Raw genomic sequence first — 22126 nt, 5'->3', positions numbered from 1 at the left:
GATCAGGCGAACCTGATAAAACGCCCCCCTGGTCACGGCCGACAAATGGTCATCCAGTGCCAGCCGCGAATCCAGGAGGACTCCCAAGTTGCGCGCCCTCTCCGAGGGGGCCAAAGTTTCGCCCCCTATAGTCAGCGATGGTGTCAGCTGACTATGCCGAGGCGCTGGCAACCACAGCCACTCGGTCTTGGAAGGGTATAGAACAGGGATACAAAATATAGAACAGGGATACAAAACCTAAGTTAGAAACTAGAAGAAAGTGAGTTTTAGTCCTGCTGGCTGAGTGACCTTGGGCCAGTCACTTTCTCTCAGCCCAACCTACCTCACATGGTTGTTGTTCTGTGGAAAACAGGAGCAGGAAGGAGTATTTGGTATATTCATTACCTTAAGTTATTTTTTAAAATAATAAAGTTGGGATTAAAATAAATAAAGACCCTCAGCTGATTTTTCTTGGGGAAGGAGGGAAGGCCCATTAAACAGCGGCCTGATAAATAACATGCTTTAAAACCCGATGAATATTAATAGTCCTTGAGCTACGAACACAATTGAGCCCCAAATTTATGTTGCTAAGTGAAACGTTTATGTCAGTTTTGCCCCATTTTACGACCTTTCTTGGCACAGTTGTTATGTGAATCATTGCAGTTTTAAGTTAGTAACACGGTTGTTAAGTGAATCTGGCTTCCCCACTGACTTTGCTTGTCAGAAGGTCGCAAAAGGGGATTATATGACCCCAGGACACTAATAGTCATAAATATGAGCCAGTTGCCAAGCATCCGAATTTTGAACACCTGACTATGGGGAGGCTGCAATGGTCGTTAAGTGTGAAAAACGATCATAGATCCTTTTTCAGTGGTCACTAAACGACTGGTCACTAAACGAACGGCTGCAAGTCGAGGACCACCTGTCCTTCGTTCCTCCTTGCCTCCCTTAAAATTATTCTTGCTCGCGCCCCCTCGTCCTCATAACTTGCCTCCTTCACGGCTCCGCGCGCCAAACCACGATGGTTCTTTTTTTTCCATCAAGGTCTACCGTTCCGTGGATGTAGACCCAGAGAAGGGTGGTTTTTCCCGGCTAACCGTGGGTTGGCGGGGCTGCCTTAGCGCAGCCGAACCAAGAACGGGGTCGAAGCGGGGTCTCCCGCGGTGGATGCAAAATCGGGGGCCGCGGACCAAGCGCGAACCGGGGCGCGGAGGGCCAGCGGCGCCTTCCTCCCCACCGGCGCGCAAAGGCGGCGGGGCGCAGTGCCGCGCTCCCTCTGGGCGCTAGAGGTCTCTGCGCGCTCGCCTCCTCGCTGGCGGGCCGGGCGCGGCCATTGTTGCTCCGTCCTTCCTCCCAGCGGGGCCGTCGTCGTCGTCGTCCTCCTCCTCCGTCGCGCCAGCCCAGCCGTCGGAGAGACCCCGGGGAAGGCGCCCCGCTGGGGATGGAGGGGGAGAGCACGACGGCGCTGCTGCCGGGCTTCCTCTTCGGCGCCCTCGCTTTCCACCACTTCAGCACCGACTCAGATTCGGTACGTAAAGCGCCCCCCGCGCTGCGCTTTGGAGAGGTTTCCCTGCCCGCGCCGACGCCTCAAATCGCGGTCCGGGGTCCCACTGCGCCCTGGATTGAACCTGGTTCGCCGCGCGGTTGTTGTTGTTTTTTTTTTGGGGGGGGGGGAGACGCAACCGTGATCCGGATGCCAAAAAGGGAACCGGACACCTTTCAAACAGGGAGCGCGCTCGTGTCTTCTTCGGGTGGCGAGGCTTAGTTTCAGTTTCATTTCGCCTGGAGCCGGATGGGGCTGCTCCCGATACCCCGCCGGCATTTCCCCAAAGTGTTGATTTTGGATTGGAGTGGGGGGGAAATGGCGGAGTTCAGCCGTCTCTTTCCTCCAGGAACGCCAGACGGTTCTTTCCTACTATGGGTTCCCACAACAACCCTGCGCTGTAGGTGGGAAGAAGCGCGCCTAGTGCAATCAAGGTTGAGTCTTAATTTGAACTGGGATCTGCCTGGTGTTTAATCCAAGATCCTCGATGCTCCACTATAGTACAGTAGTTGCTTAAGGCTTGGCCGCCCTGGGCTGGGAATCCTAAGAGTTTTCTGAAAAGGTGCTTTTTTCAAACGCCTAGGAGCTTTGGCTCCAGGCACAGAGCAGAGCCCAAGAGTTGCTGCAAACAGACCCGGGATTTGTTGCAAAAATTGAATGCGCGCACCGCCTTAGGAAAACCTTGCGCGGCTGTTTCCAATCTGAGGTGGATTGATTCGTGCCTGCACGTGGCATCCATGTTAATATTAAGATCTCCCGTTGTGAGCAAAGTTGGCTTGCTCTGTTTTCTGCAGCTGCTGGATGCAGTATTATTTTGAATTTCCCTCTCCTCAAAAGCTCAAGTGTACAGCCTCTGCCAGCGTAAACTCTTCCGACTGAAGAGGCAGACTCCAGTTTGTTTCATTGACTTGTTGACTTCCGTAACTTTGCAGGAAGCAATGCAATGCAATACCGAGGCTTCGGTGAGTCCCCGGCTTTCCTAGCTGTGGCCCTGTATGCATCACTCATCCCCCACCTCCTAAAAGTTTGATTTACACAGAGCTGAAGAATAAATGTGGATGATCCTATCCTATAAATTGGGGGAATGTAAAAGAAAATAGAATGAATTAAAGTGTTAGGCATTTATAGTTGATCTACCCAGAAAGGCTGGCAGGGAAGACTGTAGACAGGATGCTTTGACTCTGAAATATTACCAAGTGAGATTATAAGGAACACTGAAATATTACCAAGTGAGATTATAAGGAACACACTGTCAGGTATCACCCACTGGTTAGTTTGCAAAAGTTAAAATACTTCTTTTGCTTTTCATCTTACATTACTGCAGCCCCCTTATAGACTGCCTCATGAAAATGATGTAAGTAGTTTGACTGATTCTGAATACGAATAGCCCTTGATTTGTAATTGAATGGAACCCAGTTAGAATTTCCATCCTAAATTATGACAGTCACTTACATGACCAGACCTGATTTTATGACTTTTTTGAAGTAGTTGTTTAGTGAATCAATGTATTAATGGGCTTTTTTTTTTTCCTGAAAACTGGCTGAAAAAACTGGACACTGTCAAGAAATAAATAAAAATGATAAAGGTGAATTAGTTGCCAAGCACCCAAAATGTAGTAATTTGACTTCAAAGGTGCACAGCTGTTAGAAATCTGTCATAACTAGCTTTTGGGGGTACCTCATAACTTCAAACTGTTGCTAAGCAACTGGTCTGTACCTGTGATAAATATTACATCTGCATGAAGGAGACTTTCAAATATTGGGTAGGATTAAGAATTTATATTTGATGACTGGGCATTTGTTTCTGAACCTTATTGCTTTAAATGAATTGTTTGTTCATATTGAATAATACATATGTATTTTTCCGTATTAAATAAACAATGTTTCCTTTCTAAAAAATATTAAAATTATTAACCAAAATCTGTTAGTGAATCCTCATTTCAATTGCTTGGCTCTCAAGCCTATACATGGATGAAATAGTTTAACCCTTGCTTCCAATTTTATTTCATGTCAAGAGGAATAAAAATGAAGTAAAAGAGAGAGCAAGACGCTTAGGAAAAAAGTATGTGCCATCTTTTTTGAAAGTTAGCAGCCTGCTATTCTATCACAGATCACTGTCTTTTAAGTTGTCTTTTCAGCATTTTTTTTTTTTTAAAAATCAAGGTTTACATTTGAATTTGAATCTTGGGATTTCTTAATACGGTCTTGGTTTGACACACATTTCCCTTTTGCTCATAAAGGAAGGTTTTCTGCTTGGAGATGTAAAAGGTGAAGCCAAAAACAGCATTACCGACTCTCAGATGGATGATGTCGAGGTTGTGTATACAATTGGTAAGTTGTACACCAATTTACGAAATATCGGAGTGCAAAATAATTTCCTTTTGAATAATTTCAGGCATAAAACTTTGGGGAACACCTGATTTCAAAGTGCAAAAACTAGTTTCCAGCATTTTGGTGTAATCTTTAGCTTGAAACACCACTGTTGCAAGCTTCAAAGGGTCCATTTTTCTTAGGGCAGAAGGCATAGCTCAGATGCAATATTTATTTAACATGTGAATGAAAGATTTTGCGCACCTGAATAAGTTTTGCAAAGTTTCCCTCTACCTCCACCATCTGCCGCCTTAGATTTCTAAGACCATACAATCTATATATAGTACCAATAAAATGGGAATATGTGCTATTTTTACTATAGCTTTCAGAAGGAACAAAATGGATCACAATAATATTTCCCATCACATATAATTTCCTATATCTTCCTCCTATTTCTGAAATTATTCCAAAAGGTCTTTAATTTCCCTGCTTTGTAAGAACTATAAAAGGAAGGATATAAATGGATTTGTTCTACGCTATGAAAAACTGTCCAAGTCTTTAAATTTGCCACCATCCCCATAAATGGAGATTATCATTAATTTTTGAAATTAATTCTAATGTTCCAAAAATCCGGCCACATGTTATCCTTCCAAAACCTCTTGACAATACGAATTTTAGCTCATCTGCATTTTTAGTAGAAAAACCGAAAGGTGTTCCATGAAATACTGAATTAAATGATTTTTCCAAGATTTACAAATCTCACATAATTATAATGCAAAAAGCCATGTAATGAACAATGTATGAATCATACAGAACTTTTATTTTAAATAATTTAAGAACATAACAGAAGCATGTCTACATTACACTTTCTGGAACAGGTAATATACGTAATATGTTACTTTATTTCAGATATACAAAAGCACATTCCATGTTATCAACTCTTCAGGTAGGTAAAAAAAAATTGTTCATCTTTTTATAAAACATAAGATGGCACATTTAAAAAGTGCAGGAGGGTAGAATTAGCTGTGATTGTGAATTAGAATCACATCTGCAGAATAGTCTCAAAAAGTTCACGGAAAAATTAAAGGGCAGCATCTGTTTGCACTGAGCGCTTCATATCCATGTAATGGGATCCTAAGAACAGAATTGTCAAGAAAGAAAACTGGAAACTGCAATCTTGTAGATTATTCCAATATAAACTTGACTGAGAGTAATGTGAGTTCTATGTGGAAGTGAGTTCCATTTAATTTGCAAAATCATCTTAATCTTACATTTTAAATTAACTTTCCCCTTGCTGTGATTAATATGGTATTCCAAGCGTATACCCACAGGTTCTATAAAACTATTTAGAATGCAGCCAATAGCCAATTTATTATTTTTCAACCACATTAAACAGAGTGACAGTGGTTATTTTATGATATTGGCCCTTATCTCCCTGCAAATCAACCATACAAAAAACATGCATATAGCTAACATTTTACTGTCACAGAACATAACTGTAATTCAATAATTTTGTAGGGAAAAGGAACATTTATGATTTATGATTCTTGTCTACTTCCCAAGGCCAAAACGTTTGATTTCTGTACTTATTTTTATTTTTGATTTCCTATGGAAGTCTCAGGGGGAAAAAATGACTAGAAACAAACATTTGCTAAAAAAATACTGACTGCAAATATATTTAATTCAGTGTTTCTATTTCATCATTTTTAGCTTTTACAACGCAGCTGGAGAACTGAATAAACCAACACTGAAGAAAATATTGTCAGGGTGCAAAAAGGTATTTTGTATTTAGATTTAATACAAAAAGGTATTTTGTATTTATTAACGTATTCAAAAACAATTTTATTTAGACATCCCCAGTTCTCCATAGCATGATTGATTGATGTGGTTCGATTAGGAGTTGATAAGTAACGTTGTCTCAGCAAGGTCAGTGGGTCTTGTTCCCAGATATATCTCCCTAAAAATTCAGATAATGGGTCTCTTTGTACAAATTTCCTCAAAGGGAATTATATTGGACACTGTTGTCAGAATTTTTGTACTTTGATTATGGAATGGAGCATGCTGATAATCTTCAACTTACGACCACAATGGAGCCTAAAATTTCTATTGGTAGGTAAGAGAGTTGCTAAGTGAGTTTTGCCCCATTTTATGATCTTTCTCGTCACACTTGTTAAGCAAACCACGGCAGTGGTTAAGTTAGTAACACGGTTGTTAAATGAATCTGGCTTCCCCGTTGAGTTTGCTTGTCAGAAGGTCGCAAAAGGGGATCATGTGACCCCGGGACACTGCGACCGTCATAAATATGAGTCGATGGACAAGTGTCTGAATTTTATTCATGTGACGTTGGGGATACTGCAATGGTTGTAAGTGTGAAAAACAGTCATAAGTCACTTTTTCCAGTGCCATCGTAACTTCAAACAGTCATTAAACAAACTGTTGCAAGACAACAACTACCTATATTTAACTACTGGTACTTCTGAATTAACACTGACTAAGAAATGTACTCTTTAGAAGTGTACTTTATACTTTTACAAGCTTCTTGTCACCCATTACCATTATATTCCTTTGGCTGATTTTTTGTCGTGTGTATGTGTATAATTTTTGTTTTTTAGCATTCTTAAGTTAGAATTTAAGTTAAAATGTATATGTATAAAAGGAAAATGCTGACCTTGAAATAAGTATTGTTGAAAATAATTATAAATTATAACCAGGCTTAAAATAAAGGCAGGCATAAAAGCTGGGGCTAAATGTGAGTCAGTTCCTTATATGATGCAACAAATTGTTTTGAAACTTATTAGCCATTAGCCGTGTTTTTTAATCTCTTGTTTATTTTGCATTTTCAGTTTTTAAGATTGTAGGTAAGATGCAGAGTCGCTGTTGAAAGATGAGCAGCCATATAAATAGATTGAAAGAAAGCAGACAGATATATATACCGTACATACATACTCAATTGCAAAATATAAATAGCCAACTAGACAAATTAGTACATTTTTAGAGCCAGTAACTTTTGTGAATTTCTTTGAAAGATTATGGTAGATATAATTACTGGTATTCATTTATCCCAGCTGTATTATTAGTTCTTGTGCTGACTCATGGGTTAAAATGTTAATTGTGGTTCTTTTGCTTCATGTTCACTTTGAAAGTAATAACACATTTCTGTGTAGCTTTTTTTAAAGAATGCCCTTTTGTTTTTCAGAATGTGATAGGCTGGTACAAGCTCAGACGTAATACTGATCAGACAATGACGTTTAGAGAACAGCTTCTTCACCAGCACTTACAGTCACACTTATCAAACCAGGGTCTTGTGTTCCTGTTACTCACTTCCAACGTAACCTCTTCAAGTTCATCCACTTACAAACTTGAATATGCCTTACATAAGCCACAAGAAGGGTAAGTAACAAATCTTGCACGATTTCTTTTCATTCAATTACATATTCATTCCGGTCAGAAATAACATGTTCCAGTGCAATAGCACACGGGTCCCCAACCCTCGGACTGCAGCCCAATAATGTGGCCTATTCGGAATAAGGCCACGGAAACGGCGTGTGAGCACAGGTCTGCTTGGGTGAGCATGCACACACATGCTCACCTGCTCACATGGAACCATCCCCTCTTCTCCCCCCCCACCGGTCCATAAAGCCAGAAGGTTGGGGACCGCTACAATAGCATGATCTGGGATTAATACTGTGTAACTCAAGGTAAGAGAACCAGATCAGTGCAGGCACCAAGTTAGAAACGGAGAGAGTGTGAGTTTTCATCCTTCCTTAGGCATAAAGCCAGGTGGATGATCTTGGGCCAGTCACTCTCTCTCAGCCCTAGGAAGAAAACAAGGGCAGAACACTTCTACCAAAAAAACTGGACAGACTTGTCCAGGCAGTCATTAAAAATCAACGCTGACTTGAAGGCAAAGCTCATCCACCCCCCTCCAGGATAACTTTAGATTCTCTCTATGAATTCCCTGTTTGAAATTAGAAAGACACCCTATTACAGTGGTGGCGAACCTATGGCATGGGTGCCAGAGGCGGCACTCGGAGCCGTCTCTGTGGGTACACATGCCATTGCTCACCTCCCCCCACGACCCCCTCCTCACCAGCAGCCCCCCTGGAGGAGTCGCCCCTGAGCGTGGCCCACGCAGAGCAGCGCAGCTAAGGACATGGCAGCCAGGCAGTGTAGACAAGACTCTGCCCTCACGCCCCATCGCGCACAATTGATGCTGCAGGGTGCGGGCAGAGTGCGTGGCCACCATGGCGCTGCTAGGCTGCCTGGGTGATCTGTGGTGGGCCCTGGAGGCAATGAGTGGCCCTGCGGGCAGGCAGGGTGCAGGATGGTGGGGCGGAGTGGGGGCACGGCAAGGGTTGGGGAGGGGCCAGTTTTGGGGCACTCGGTCTCTGAAAGGTTCACCATCACTGTCCTATTACAATGAAAATTATTCATTTCAGTTAAAATTTCGTATTTTACTTTTATCATCTCTGGCAACACTAATCAACTGATTCTTACAAAAATTAAAATTGTAAAATGATGAAATAAAGCCTAAAAGTTATTTTATCTGCCTATAACAGGGGTCTCCAAACTTGGCAACTTTTTAAGACTTGTGGACTTTCCCAAAATTCCCCAGCCAGCACGGCTGGCTGAGGAATTCTGTGAATTGAAGTCCACACTTGTTTTAAGTTGGTTTGGAGATCCCCCCCCCCCCCGGTCTATAATATCAGATTACATTTCCCCTCTCCTCCAGTCCCTGACCATTTTATCTGGACAGGTAGTCCTTGACTTATGACCACAATTGAGTCCAAAATTTATGTTGCTAAGTGAGAAATTTGTGAAATGAGTTTTGTCCCATTTTATTTGGCACATTTGTTAACTGAATCAATGCACTTGTTAAATTAGTAACATGGTTGTTAAGTGAATCTGGTTTCTCCACTGACTTTGCTTGTCAGAAAGTGGCAAAAGGGGATCCCATGACTCGGGGACACTGCAACTGTCATAAACGTGAGTCAGTTTTCAAGCATCCCAATATAAATCATGTGACCATGGAGATGCTGCAATGGTCATTAAGTGTGAAAAACGGTCATAAGTCACTTTTTTCAGCGCCGTTGCAACTTTGAACGGTCACTAAATGAACTGTGGTAAGTTGAGGACTGTCTGCACAAGCTGCATCTCACATGTCAACCTACTCTTCCTTTAAACTCCCGTTGTCCTTGAAGATAAATAGCAAAATGGCACATTTGTCATCTGCAACAGAAAAAAACGAATAAAACCTCCAGTATCTCTAATGATATATTTGGGTTTTCTGTAGACTTTTTCAGAGAGTGCCCGTAGTTGTAGCCAATCTAGGAATGGCAGAACAGCAAGGTTATCGAACTGTGTCTGGTTCCTGCATCTCTTCGGGCCTTTATAAAGTGATCGCAGAACACAGGTAGGAAAACAGCCCTCTCCTATTTTTTACAGTATGGCATTCTCAGTTATTCTTTAGGTTGATTTCAGACTTGGGTAGCTTAAAGAAAATGTATGTTCCATATTGCCCGTATCCTCAGTGGGATTTGGTCAAAATATTCTAAAACATCCGTGCTATGTGAGAAAAAAACTGTTCAGAGTTTCAGCTGTGCTTCCCTTCACAATATTCTAAAAATACATAAAATACTTAACAATCCTTTATCTTGCCTTGATTTTTCAGTTTTATTTCTCAGCTCAGTGGCTTTTGGTACTGGAGCATGAAAACATCCCAATTGCTGTTTTTATATTCTAACTTCAGTGTCCAACTTTTTGTTCTTTTCTCAGCAGTTTTGCTGTAAACTCATTTCTAGTACATTGAATACTTGAGTTTAAAACACAGATAAAGTGGTTAAGATTGCTGGAATTAAGGGTTTGTAAATCTTATGATTACATTTTGAAATATCTACATTTCAGTACTGTATTTTCTGAAAATAGTACATGCTAAGGAGGTGGGTTTTTTTTTGTATCAAAGGTCAGAATTCTTTAATGAAGATGGGTCTCTAAAAGAGGTTCATAAGATTAATGAAATGTATTCTACTTTGCAGACAGAACTAAAGGTAAGTTGTGAATACCTATTTTGTAACTTTTAAGTAGCAGTAGAAAATTTGAAAGACAATTGTTAATGCATCTCAAGTAAATAAGTGAGGCAGGTAAGGAAAGAAATCCTCGCTCCCCCCAGAAATTGACTTTCTTTCCTTACCTGACTCCGAGCCCCGTGCCGTTTCTCCTTCACAATCCGCCGCCACCACGTGCAAGGACACAAAGTTTTTTTTGGGGGGGGGAAAGGTCAATCAATCAATTCCAATTTCTCGCAAAAGATTGTGAAGTTGGAATTGATTCACCTTTTTTCCCCCAAAAAAACCTTTGTTTTTTTGCACGCTGCAGCGGCGGATCGCAAAGGAGAAACGGCATGGGGCTGGGAGTCAGGTAAGGAAAGTAAGGCAATTTCTGGGGAGGAGCGAGGATTTCTTTCCTTACCTGCCCCACTTGTTCCGAGGCCCCTTTCCACTGAGACGCATTGCTCTTGCCAATGGCCCGACCGCCCACTTCAGCATCCTCCCTCCCCGAGCCTCCGATGCTCCACCTGCTGTTTTGGTGGCTCTGTAGGCAGAACTGCAAAGTTCTCTTCTCTACAGCCACCAAAGCTGTAGCTGAATGGGCAGGTGAGGGGGGAACTTGCCCCACTTGTTCCACGACCGCTTTCGGCCAAGCCACATTGCAGCGGCATTGGCACAATATGCGAGGCGGCAAACAGCCGCATCATGCCGAAACCGGCCGTTTACCGCCTCCTGGCTGCTGCTATGAGGCCACGGAACAAGCCAGGTGGCGATAAGAAACTGGTATACCAGTTCCTTACCTCCCGCCTGGCTTGTTCCGGGGCCTCATGGCAGCGGCATTGGGTGCGACACGTGAGGCGGCAAATGGCCACATCGCGCCAAAATCGGCCATTTGCCACCTCGCGCATCGCGCCCAATGCCACTGCCATGAGGCTGCGGAACAAGCCAGGCGGAGGTAAGGAACTGGTATACCGGATCCCCCCTCCCCCATCAGCTTCTCCTCATCACAGAGGCCGTCCATGCAGGTCCTTAAGTAGGGCTTACTTTCGGGGGAGGGCTTATATTAGGTCCACCCCCCCCCAAAAAAAATCAGCTGGGGCTTACTTTCGGGGGCGGGTTTACTTTTGGGGAAACACGGTAGTTATGCAGCCTCCAGGCTAAAGATTGCGCATTCCTATGAAGAATATAGGAATTAGGGTAATGTGGAACTAGAAAGTGATGCTTAAAAATGTTTGATTGCTGACAAAAAAAACCTTGCATTCCACAGAAGTGTTCTTTTTCTCTTCTAGAATCTGTGCAGTAAAGTAGTGGATAGTGAAAAATCAGTAGAAAATCTGTTATCACAAATAGATCAGCTGAGGCAAGAAATAAGAAGCAAAAAAGAACAAAAGAAAACTACAGGTAATTGTGCCTAAAAAAAAAAAAAAGCTTATTGTGCCTTCAGGCCTTTAAAACATATTACAAATTGATTGTATAGAGAAGAATTCTCTTAATTCATCGTTATTACGTTCTTTATTGGTTTTGCTATAAAAGACCTGTGTAGTTATCGCCCTTATTTTTCCTTAACAAAACATGGAGAAGCTGTAATTTTGAAAATTGTTCATTGGTGTTAAATAAAGCACTTACAAAGATATCCATTTGTTTGCGAAAATAACCAGTTTAGTAAGCTGGTTCATATATATATATAGAATAGAGCTGGAAGGGACCTTGGAGGTCTTCTAGTCCAGCCCCCTGCTCAAGCCGTTTCAGACAGGTGAATGTCAAGTCTCTTCTTGAAAATCTCCAGTAATGGAGCGCCCATGATTTCTGGAGGCAGGCTGTTCCACTGGTTAATTGTCCTCACTGTCAGGAAGTTTCTCCTTAATTCCAGGTTGCTTCTCTCTTTGATCAATTTCCAACCATTGTTTCTTGTCCTTCCTTCTGGTGCTTTGGCTAATAACGTGACTCCCTCTTCTTTGTGGCATATATGTCGAGATCCAGTAGGTTTTGTTTTTAAGCATTCGGACGCTGCATATACCACTGTTATAAAGGTTCATTGTTGTAGGTTATCTGGCAAAATAACTTAAATTCGAGAAAGTTCTGTGCCATTTTCTCACGTTTGTTTTCACAAGAAAAGTGGAATTGGTAAGTGAACATAGAGAATGGCTAGAGCAGGGGTATCAAACTCAATTTCATTGAGGGGCGCATCAGCATTGCGGTTGCCCTTGGGGGCGCGGGGGTGTGTGGCCAGGGTGGGTGCGGCCTACTGGGTGAGCGTGGATGGAGTGGGTGTGGCCTACTGGGTGAGCATGGCCAACTCTACATTGTTCGCGCCAAGGGTCCCTGTGGGGGCCTGGGCAGGAATGGGACAGATCTGAGGGTCTCTGGCAGAAGGGGGTGGGACCGGGGCAAGCGCCAAGGCATGGTCCATTTCTTCATTCCTCACAAAGTGTGAAACCTCCCCAGCACGCACCCAGGGGGCGGAGCCGACGTGGCAGGGGCTGGTTCCTCGCTGTTTCCAGACGGCCTTGTGGAGCTAAGACTGAATGCGTTTCAGCATAGATGGACACCACAAAATTGTACATTGGCTCCCAGCCGGCCTGGACCAGGGCCAAGGTAGCGGAGGCCGTTCCCTCACTGTTTCCAGGATGGCTTCGCGGGCCACATGAAACCACTTTGCGGGCCGCAACTGGCCCTTGGCCTTGTGTTTGACATGTCTGGGCTAGAGCACAGACAAACCTTTAATATAGTCAGCCACAAATGCTTCGTGTTTCTGAACTTGCTTGCTGCAACATTTTATTGTTGATTCCTTGCATGAGCATTGGGATCAGACGATAACCCGCCCTTTCCCATATTCCTTTACCTGCTCACTAGTTATGCCCCAGCCGTTTTGCCAAACAGCTGCCCAAGAGAGTGCAGGTAATCCTCAGCTTACAACTGTAATGAAGCTTGCCTGTTAGAGAAATAAGTCATGATAGCCGTAAAGCGGGCCATCACGTGACTGGACCATTTTTTGCAGTACTCGTTAAGCAAACGACCCATAGCAAATAGCACTTCAGACTTATATACGGCTTCATAGTGCTTTACAGCCCTCTCTAAGCAGTTTACGGTGTCGACATATTGCCCTCCAACAATCTGGGTCCTCATTTTATTGACTCGGAAGGATGGAAGGTGGAGTCAACCTTGAGACAGACAGGATCAAACTCGCCAGCAGAATTAGCTTCCACTACTGCAGGGGTCCTCAACCTTGGCAACTTGAAGACTTGTGGACTTCAATTCCCAGAATTCCTCAGCCAGCTTTGCTGGCTGAGGAATTCTGGGAGTTAAAGTCCACAAGTCTTCAAGTTGCCAAGGTTGAGGACCCCTGCACTACTGCATTCGAACCACTGTGCCACTGCATCCAGATATTTAAGCAAACCTATTGTTCACTATGGAGCATTTTTGCCAAAACCTGGAAATAAAAGCCGGTTTTGAGCTAAAGCATCGTAAATCATGGTCACAAGACCACAGCACGCTTCAATTGGCCATCAATTCAGGCTAGTTGCCAAGCAACCAAAATATTGTGATGTGACCACAGGAGGCAGAGCTTCTGAGCCAGGTTATAAGTACCTTTGTGGAGGTCTGTTGTAACTGAACTGACACTAAGAGATTGACTATAAGTTGAGGACTATCTGTAACTAGAAAAAGGTGGCTTATACAGTAGAGAGGATCACGGTGCATGCCATAATTTCCATTTAATTTATCCATCTCCATCCATGGTTCAAACTTGGCATTTAATAGGTGCGTCCTGGAGCTGTCACAAGCACCCATTTATATTTTACAAGGGGTTTATATGTTACAAAAAGGCAAAAACAATGGTCTTCACTTTTTATCCAATAATAAAGGATTTTATAAATGATAAATGGGTTTCTGTGTGCATATATATGTATATATATCACAAACAATGTAAAGGAACCAAGGGGTGGCCTGGTATATACTGTAGCTGCTGTAACATATAGCCAGGCAGAAAAATAAAACAAGATTTCATTCTTTAAAAATTAGTTACTTATTACATGTAATCAGAAAAGTGATTTAAAATAAAATCTAGTTTAAGGAAAGTACAAAAAAATTTTTAAATGTTGAGATTGGTTGGGCAATCTCTAGAGTAGAGTTACCCAACCTTTCCAGCTTGGCAGCCCAGAAGGAGAGGAGCAATGTGCACGCATGTGGCCCGCATGCCTGCACACACAAATGGGCGTGTGCACGGCAGCAACCCTAGTGTGCACACATGCACAAGCGAGCTGCGTGTGCCTGCGGCGGCGCACTTGCGTAAATGGGCTGCGCATGCCCAAACATGCGCATGCCCAAACAGGCCGCTAGGATCGTGTGACACTGGTGGGGGTGCTAGCACCCCCACGCATGCGCAAATGGGGCCATTGGCACCCATGCAGCAACACTACCACAAGTGGGAGGGCTCGCCAGCTATTCCTGCAGCCCAGTGGCCAACAGGCCACTGCCTGGTACTGGGCCGTGGACCATAGGTTGGGGACCCCCTGCTCTAGAGCATTTTAAAATTGTAGTCAATTGTTGAACAAACTAAATTCAAATTATAATTCCTGTCTTGCCAACTAGTAAGGAAACTAACTATTCCAGTAGGAAAAAGATAAGGAGAGGGGTGACCCTTTGTAATTCCTGCTACATCCTCACTAAATAAAAATTAGCTTTATCTGAAATCCAGTTCCTTGGTACGATATACCCTATATTGTTATTTGGGCATGTAATAAACTGTTTCACTATAAGGGGGAAAAAATGCTGCTTTTCAATTAATAGATTCAGCCTTTCCATATAATGAAAATATCCTCTAATCTGACTTTTTCCTTTCTCTTTTCCTCTTAGAAAAAGATAGAAATTACTCAGAGGAGCCAAACGAGAATATTTTTCTCTGTCAAGCTATGCAGCACTTTTTCCCAAATTCTGGGCTGCAGACAAGCATGGTTACTTTAAAAGGAAGGCAGATTTCTAAGCAGGAATGCACAGCTGACCACAACATCAAAATCACGGACCAGTTAACTTTAATGATCAAAGAAAGCAATTTCCCTGAAGCAGACACGAGGCAGGCAACGAAGCGAAAAGCTATTGTGAACACAAGCGGGCCAAAGACATGCAAAAGACTGCGGTCTTTCTACCTTAATCAAAAACTATTTCAGGAGGACCAGGAAAGTAACGACCAAGAATTAAACGTTACGAGTAACACCAAAGCAACTGAAGATGTGACCCCCTGATGGGCGTACACTGTCTTCAACTCTTGAATCCCTTCCAGTGACAAAGAGTTTTTGTTGTTGTTGTTATTCTCACCTCATTGCTGCTACTTATGTTATTAGCACACTTCATTAATACATGGAATACTTGAGTCAACGTTTTGGAAATAAAACATCGCCCTTTTAAACTGGCATCATTCTTACAACCTGGAATAAGTTTCAGATTGCTTTTCCTCACTAAATCTTACATTTTTTACTCTCTTAAAGAGTACAGCAGAAAACAGCAAAGTCAAAGAACCTATCTGTTGTTTTTAATAAGAATAATATTAAGAATGCAATGGTACTTTCTTTAAATATCAAAGCTGGCTCTGAAGTGAAGCCTTGGCCCTAGAATCAAAACACTGCAGTGAAAAAGAACAACCTAAGAATTCCATTCCCAATTATCACTTTCCATTCTGTTTCAATACTCAGAATTTTTACAGCCTTGTTACGTATTAGAGCTAAAATGTGTAAGTAAAATTGAATTTGAGAGGAATGAGTCCCAGTGATGCTAATTTAAAGTAGGATTACAGTATCCTTAGGTGAAAAGGTTGACTTTCTATCCTGCATATGAAGCAACAGCTGTTGTTCAAAAGACCTCATATAGCAGTGGTGGCGAACCTATGGCACACGTGCCAGAGGCGGCACTTGGAGCCCTCTCTGTGGGCACGTGCACCGTTGCCCCAGCCCCGCCTTCTCCCATGGCCCCCTCTCCAGCATCCTCCTTGGAGAGTCATCCCCAGGCACGGCCCACAGGAAGCAGCGCAGCCAAGGACATGGTGGCCGGGCAGCGAGGACAAGACTCTTCCCTTGCGCCCTGTCGCGCGCAGATGCTGCGGGGCACGGGCAGAAGGCGCTGCTGGGCTGCCTGGGTGATGTGTGGTGGGCCATGGAGGTGGTGAATGGCCCAGCGGGCAGGGCGGAGCAAGGACGGGAGGCGGTTTTTGGGCACTCAGTCTCTAAAAGGTTCGCCATCACTGCCATATAGGTTGAAGCAATCATATTCACTATAGAGACACATCTTTCTCCTTATAATGCTACATTTGAGGATACAATTCGTTTTGTACTCACTATACAATATGAAATAATAGGCTTCTCATGGACATATTGATAGCTTGTTTATTAACATTCTAATAATAAACATAGTTACAAAAATAGGTTAACCATGATTGATACAATTTATTCTGGATATTTAATATTACATAATTTGGGGTCGTTGCGAAACACTGGGTCCTTATGCATAACCGACATAAATCCTGTAACAGAATAATTGAGTTTTACAAACAAAATATTTTTTATAAATTATCCAAATGTATGACTATTTTATAATACTTACCCATGCGATGGGCTCTTTTAATGGCTTTTGCTATTTCTTTTTGTTTCTTTGTACATAAGCCTAAGAAGCAAACAAATAGTCATTTCAAAAATTATTCCAATAATACTAATTGCTCAATTTCCTTTGAGCCTTTGTTTCAAAAATAAAAATTATTTTAAGTAACTTTTTTCTGCTTCCTTGCTTTACAAAGCAGGTACTTGGGCCGGTATAACTCAAAATGGGTGTCAACTATTTAAAATTCTTACATTATAAGTACTGAACAATATTTCACTATTGAATCTGGATATGAGTAGATAAAATTCTGCTATAAGTATTTTTTGTACATACCTGTTATATGTTGACCATGTATGTGACCGGTGTATGGAGAAATAAACTGTGATAAAAGCTGTTGGAGAAATAAGTTGGTTAAATCTTCAAAGCAGTAAAAATTAAATAAAATTAATACCTTTGTTAGCAAATATTTGCGATTGGACAATATTTCATACTTATTTAAACAAAAGGACTGTGTTGGTGTAAATTCATAATATTTTATTCGAAAATCTAAAACCATAACTTTTGGTTGTTTTAACCATTTAGTTGTGTCCGACTTGGCAACTTTACAGGCAAGCCCTCTCCATGCTACCATCTCAAGCACAGCTCCTTTCAGTTGTTGGATGTTCCTCTATCAGGTTCGATGTTATCAAGCCAGTGTGTTCTTTGCTGGCCCTTCCTTGTTCCACTAATCATTCCTAGCATCACTGTCTTCTCCAATGAATTTGCATGCACGATGTGGCCAAAGTAAATCAGACGTAGTCTTGTGATTTTAGCTTCTAGTGATGTGTCTTTGTTACTTTGTCTGCCCATGGTATACACCAGGGGTAGGCAACCTTAGCTGTTTTATGACTCATGGACTTCAACTCCCAGAATTCCTGAGCCAGCATGGCTCAGCTTGGAAACCTCTTCCTTTCCCCTCAGCATGGCTGGCTCAGGAATTCTGGGAGTTGAAGTCCACGAGTCATAAAAGAGCCAAGGTTGCCTACCCCTGGTATACACAATAACTTTTTACCAGTGTAATTAAAATATGTAGTTTAATTTGGAACCCTGGGGTAGAGTGTAGCGTAGAGATCTCTGGTGGGTAAAATGCAGCATATCAAACTAGATACAAAAGTGGGAGCAGAGTCACGTATTCCATCCTTTTTAACCCTAATTTTGTGATTAAGCAAAAATTGTCAAGTTAATTCTTAGTAGTAAGAAAGTGTGTATACACTGCTATAAGCCTTCAGAGTAGCTACATCTAGCCAGCAAGAAATATGTTATACTATAGGTAGCCCTCAAAGTACAATAATTGAGCTATGGCAGTTACTAAGTGGGTCACCACATGACTGCACTCGATACTATGTCCTTTTTAGCAGCAGTCATTAAGTGAATGCTGTGGTTGTTAAGCAAACTTTCACCAATGGGCAATTTTTGCCAGAAAAAAACTGGCAAAAACTGTAGAAAATTGTATTCATGTGACTGAGGGGTGTGCATAAGCATGTGCAGTTGTTGGAGCTTCAAAAAACAAGTTATAAGTAACTGGGGAGATCGGTCGTAAGTTCAATTGTTCACCAAGGAATTGGTTGTTAAGCAAGGCCTGCCTGCATTTGTTATGCTAAAACAATACATGATTGGCCTGTCTTCATTTCTCACTTGTACATAGATTTAAATAGGGTTTTTTTAATTATTTAAATTTATTATGCCCACTGCAGCACACCTTGGGCTGCTTACAAAATATGATACTAAATTAAAAGAATTAAAAACAGACAAGAGAAAACAAGGCACCTCCTGAGTAAAAACAAATAAAACATAAAGAGTATCCAGAAGCTTCAGCTGGTGCAGAACACAGCTGCATGGACGGTTTGGGGGGGCCCTACAATGGCCTCTGTTACCATTGTTTTGTGAGCTGAACAGCTTGCCAATTCACGATGTTGGCTGTCACTTTGAAAGCTCTTCATGGTATGGATCCAGGTTACCTGAGAAACCAACTCATCCTGATGCGGGGTAGGCAACCTTGGCTCTTTTATGACTCGTGGACTTCAACTCCCAGAATTCCTGAGCAGCATGGCTCAGCTTGGAAACTCTCCCTTTCCCCTCAGCATGGCTGGCTCAGGAATTCTGGGAGTTGAAGTCCACGAGTCATAAAAGAGCCAAGGTTGCCTACCCCGAATTAGCCTATCATACCCACACCAGCAGAAGGGGTATGCTGTGGATCCCATTGACCAGGTAATTTCGGCTGGTGGGTCCAGAAGAGAGAAAGTGACTGGCCCACCATCACCCAGCCAGCTTTCATTCCTACTGGAGGTCTAGAACTCCCATTCTCCTGGTATCTAGGCCAACCTAATCTTAAAAATGTTTTTGCTGTTTCCTATAATGCGGTAGTGACCAAAATTGTGGAAACCTTTTGGGGAAAATGTACAGTAGAAATGCCACCTTTGGTTAAGTTTCCACCAAGTTTCTCAGCTTCAATACATGACATCAATAACTGAATCCTACTGTGATCTGATTGGCTCATTGCCAGAACAAGATGACACCTGACTGGCTCTCTAAACACTCATGCTCATTGGCTACAATCAGATGAAAGGAAAGCTACCTGATATCAACCTAAGCAAGTTGTACTTCCTTTTTCTGGTTATTTGGCTATAACTTTTCATAGAATACAGTACAGATAATTGAACAAACTATGTTGCATTACATTCTTAATTAAATTATCTTTCCATTGATATATAATTTTATGGTACTACTCCCAAAAAAGTGGTGTTATTAACTATCAAACCTCAAATGTACACTTTTCCCAAAAGGTTTCCACAATTTTGGCCACTACTGTATACACAACATCAAACTAAAATACTTATTAATTTACCTGTATATTCTTGTAGTCAATGGTTACACCACATAAGACACACTTTTTAGGAGGCTCCTTGTAGGGATTTTCTATCGATACAGGCTGAAATGACAGAAATTTTAGTATTTTTCTTTCAGCTCTTCCTATTCTGAAGTCCTTCAGCAAGAAAGGTATCCTTTTGCCCAAACTATGTCAGCCACACTAGATGGACCAGACCAGGAAATCCACAAGAGGGCTAAAACTACTTTTATTTAGATTGGCTACAATGACACAATATTGAGGTTGCAAACTGGTGTAACTATAATGTCCTATATGCCCTTTTTCAAAGGGGTTAATCTACAATATCCCTTTAAATTTAGGATCAACTTTTCACAATTTTACTGGAAGAAATTAGAAACATATCCCCATTCTATTTGTAGATATTTTATATTGGTCCCTATGAGTTATGGAAAGTGCAACCAGATTTCTTTTTTAAAAAAATTAATAACACATATATGACAAGCACTTTACTGTATTCACTATATTCTGACATTCTGTATCAAATATTTAACAATACATGGAGTTTAAGTATGTTGTAGTAGTATCTTACCATATCTGCTTGGGTGGATTCCTGTTCACTATATGAACTACTCTCTCGTTTCCATGATCTACCTGAAAAGAAATACAAATGTACAAACTGTTAAAATATACTAATCAGCCAAATAAAGAACAACAGAAATGGCTCTGATTTCCTGGAGATTTCTTTCCTTTTTGACCTTCTGCAAAAATACAAACTTGTCATCAATATAAAAAAAAACTGAGATGGACACATGAATGATGTATTTGAAACTAGCAAAAATGCTGACAGCTCAGGCTTGCATTTAATCATATGGATAGCTATCCTAAACAAAAAGGAATCCCATGCAAGCTAGTGGAAGAAAAGCCTGCAAATAAGTAAGAAGTCTACCAGAGAAGGTCTGGCTTGCTCTGCTCCCAGCCATATTGGGAGAAATTCTCTCCAGAAACATTATTAAAAAGATACAGACTGGTGGAGGAAGTACTGATAACTGTCTCCACTACAGAAGCCAAGCTCATAGAGTGTGATCTAATTCTCCTCAGTCAAGCTGATAGTCAGAAGGCAACTTTTAAAAACTAGCCTAAGATTTTGTAAAGCTTACGTTTCAATATTAGGCATGTCTGTTCCTCCAAAAATAGCAGCAGAAACTGTTTACTTCATATTAGGCTTCCAAAAAAGTTATTGACTAATAGCTTTCATGGACAAATTAATGACTGTGTTGTAGTAGCCATTTAAAAATGCATAACTGAAACAATATAGTTGAAAAATAATCTCGTTTGCTGTAGTATGCGAAAGAACATAAGAACAGCACTTCTGGATCAGTCCAAGGTACATCATGTAAAAAAAAGAAAGCTGTGGAGGGATAGAGAAAAAAGTATACTGTGAACTGCATAGTGGATCATATTTACAAAGCCCATTAACAACAAAAGCTATTTTATTATTCTATTCCAAGATATACCTCCTGCAAAGGCTCATAACATCCAAACTAGGTAATTATAACAAGTAAACATTTTGATGCATTAATTCCCAAAATTCATATATGGCCCTTTTTTACGTACAGTATCTGTAAGTATTTATTATTTCATTTTTTTTATTTTAAACTGCCCAATAGCCTAAGATCTCTGGGCAGTTTTCAATAAAAAGATAGACTTTGCACTAAAATTAAATATAACACAAAATGAAAATGACAGCAGCCAAGGTGGTCATTCAAAATACAGGTAGTCCTCAGGTTACGCCCACAATTGAGCCTAAAATTTATATTGCTAAGTGAAACATTTGTTAAATGAGTTTGCTCCATTTTATGACTTTTCTTGCCACAGTTGTTAAATGAATTATTGCATTTGTTAAGTTAGTAACATGATTGTTAAGTGAATCTGGATTCCCCATCAACTTTGCTTCTCAGAAGGTTGCAAAAGCTGATCATATGATCCCAGGATACTCTAACCATCATAAATATGAGTCAGTGGCCAAGCCTCTGAATTAGGATCATGTGACCATGGGGACGCTGCAATGATCGTAAGAGTGAAAAACGATCATGTTACTTTTTTCTGTGCCGTTGTAACTTTGAACAGTCACTAAATGAACTGTTGTAAGTCGAGGACTACCTGTAATAATAAGGCCAATTAAAAACCCTGAGAAAATAGAAAGGTGGCGCCGAAACTATTCTAATGTGGGGGCTGGTTATGCTTCTCTGGAGACAATTCCGTTGTTAAGGTGCTCTCGTTTTGATGGGCAAGGGTCCCGATAGGTGGGCAACCACATCAGAAGGGATGAGCGTCTGAAACAACTCCCATCTCTTTGCTCAAATGCCTGAATTCTTTCGTTATTCTATTCCAGGAGTCTTCAAACTTGGCCCTTTTATGACATGTGGACTTCAACTCCCAGAATTCCTCAGCCAGGCACGCTGGCTGAGGAATTCTGGGAGTTGAAGTCCACAAGTCATAAAAGGACCAAGTTTGAAGACCCCTGTTCTATTCTATCCTAAATTAATAGCCCAATCACATGGAAAAGATTATCATTATCTTTCCTCGCAGGTTCCACAGGGTTGCTGTTCGCTTACCCAGGCCAGGCGCACAGGTTCCGTTTCTTACAGCAGCGAAGAGATAATAAAACCTTCCCGAAATTTTGGGAGAAGAAACCAAGCCTACCACGGCAGCCATCTTTTCCCCCTTACAAACTTCCGGTTCAGACCGGATAGGAAAGTAACGTCCAATCAAGTCCCTCTCACAACACGTCCGGCTT

The 22126-nt window shown here is 41.7% G+C and overlaps 2 protein-coding genes across 2 annotated transcripts; one reads left to right on the top strand and one right to left on the bottom strand.

Moving 5' to 3' along the window:
* The first annotated feature begins 1420 nt into the window (after nucleotides 1–1420).
* On the top strand, nucleotides 1421–15297 carry ABRAXAS1 (abraxas 1, BRCA1 A complex subunit). Its single transcript, XM_015832390.1, has 9 exons — nucleotides 1421–1507; nucleotides 3762–3852; nucleotides 4741–4777; nucleotides 5542–5608; nucleotides 7028–7221; nucleotides 9125–9244; nucleotides 9794–9878; nucleotides 11168–11279; nucleotides 14733–15297. The coding sequence occupies exons 1-9, from the start codon at nucleotides 1421–1423 to the stop codon at nucleotides 15116–15118; spliced, it is 1179 nt and encodes a 392-aa protein (XP_015687876.1). The 3' UTR covers nucleotides 15119–15297.
* Nucleotides 15298–16238: 941 nt separating this feature from the next.
* On the bottom strand, nucleotides 16239–22103 carry MRPS18C (mitochondrial ribosomal protein S18C). Its single transcript, XM_015832389.1, has 6 exons — nucleotides 21945–22103; nucleotides 19919–19980; nucleotides 19348–19431; nucleotides 16797–16854; nucleotides 16470–16529; nucleotides 16239–16389 (listed from the first exon to the last, which is right to left on the bottom strand). The coding sequence occupies exons 1-6, from the start codon at nucleotides 22042–22044 to the stop codon at nucleotides 16313–16315; spliced, it is 441 nt and encodes a 146-aa protein (XP_015687875.1). The 5' UTR covers nucleotides 22045–22103; the 3' UTR covers nucleotides 16239–16312.
* Between the last annotated feature and the right edge of the window lie 23 nt (nucleotides 22104–22126).

Source organism: Protobothrops mucrosquamatus, unplaced genomic scaffold (assembly GCF_001527695.2).
Source record: "Protobothrops mucrosquamatus isolate PMUCROS unplaced genomic scaffold, P.Mucros_1.0 scaffold3, whole genome shotgun sequence".
Taxonomy (NCBI): domain Eukaryota; kingdom Metazoa; phylum Chordata; class Lepidosauria; order Squamata; family Viperidae; genus Protobothrops; species Protobothrops mucrosquamatus.
Note: the sequence above shows the minus strand (reverse complement) of the source record. Positions and strands in the feature narration are given on the sequence as shown.

Excerpts from the sequence above, each read along its gene's own strand:
- ABRAXAS1 (XM_015832390.1), top strand. The coding sequence starts at position 1,421 with ATGGAGGGGGAGAGCACGACGGCGCTGCTGCCGGGCTTCCTCTTCGGC. Across the intron at positions 4,778-5,541 it reads CCATGTTATCAACTCTTCAG|CTTTTACAACGCAGCTGGAG; the intron begins GTAGGTAAAAAA and ends CATCATTTTTAG. Across the intron at positions 5,609-7,027 it reads TATTGTCAGGGTGCAAAAAG|AATGTGATAGGCTGGTACAA; the intron begins GTATTTTGTATT and ends TTTGTTTTTCAG.
- MRPS18C (XM_015832389.1), bottom strand. The coding sequence starts at position 22,044 with ATGGCTGCCGTGGTAGGCTTGGTTTCTTCTCCCAAAATTTCGGGAAGG. Across the intron at positions 16,530-16,796 it reads ACATGGTCAACATATAACAG|GCTTATGTACAAAGAAACAA; the intron begins GTATGTACAAAA and ends TTTGCTTCTTAG. Across the intron at positions 16,390-16,469 it reads TAAAAGAGCCCATCGCATGG|GATTTATGTCGGTTATGCAT; the intron begins GTAAGTATTATA and ends ATTCTGTTACAG.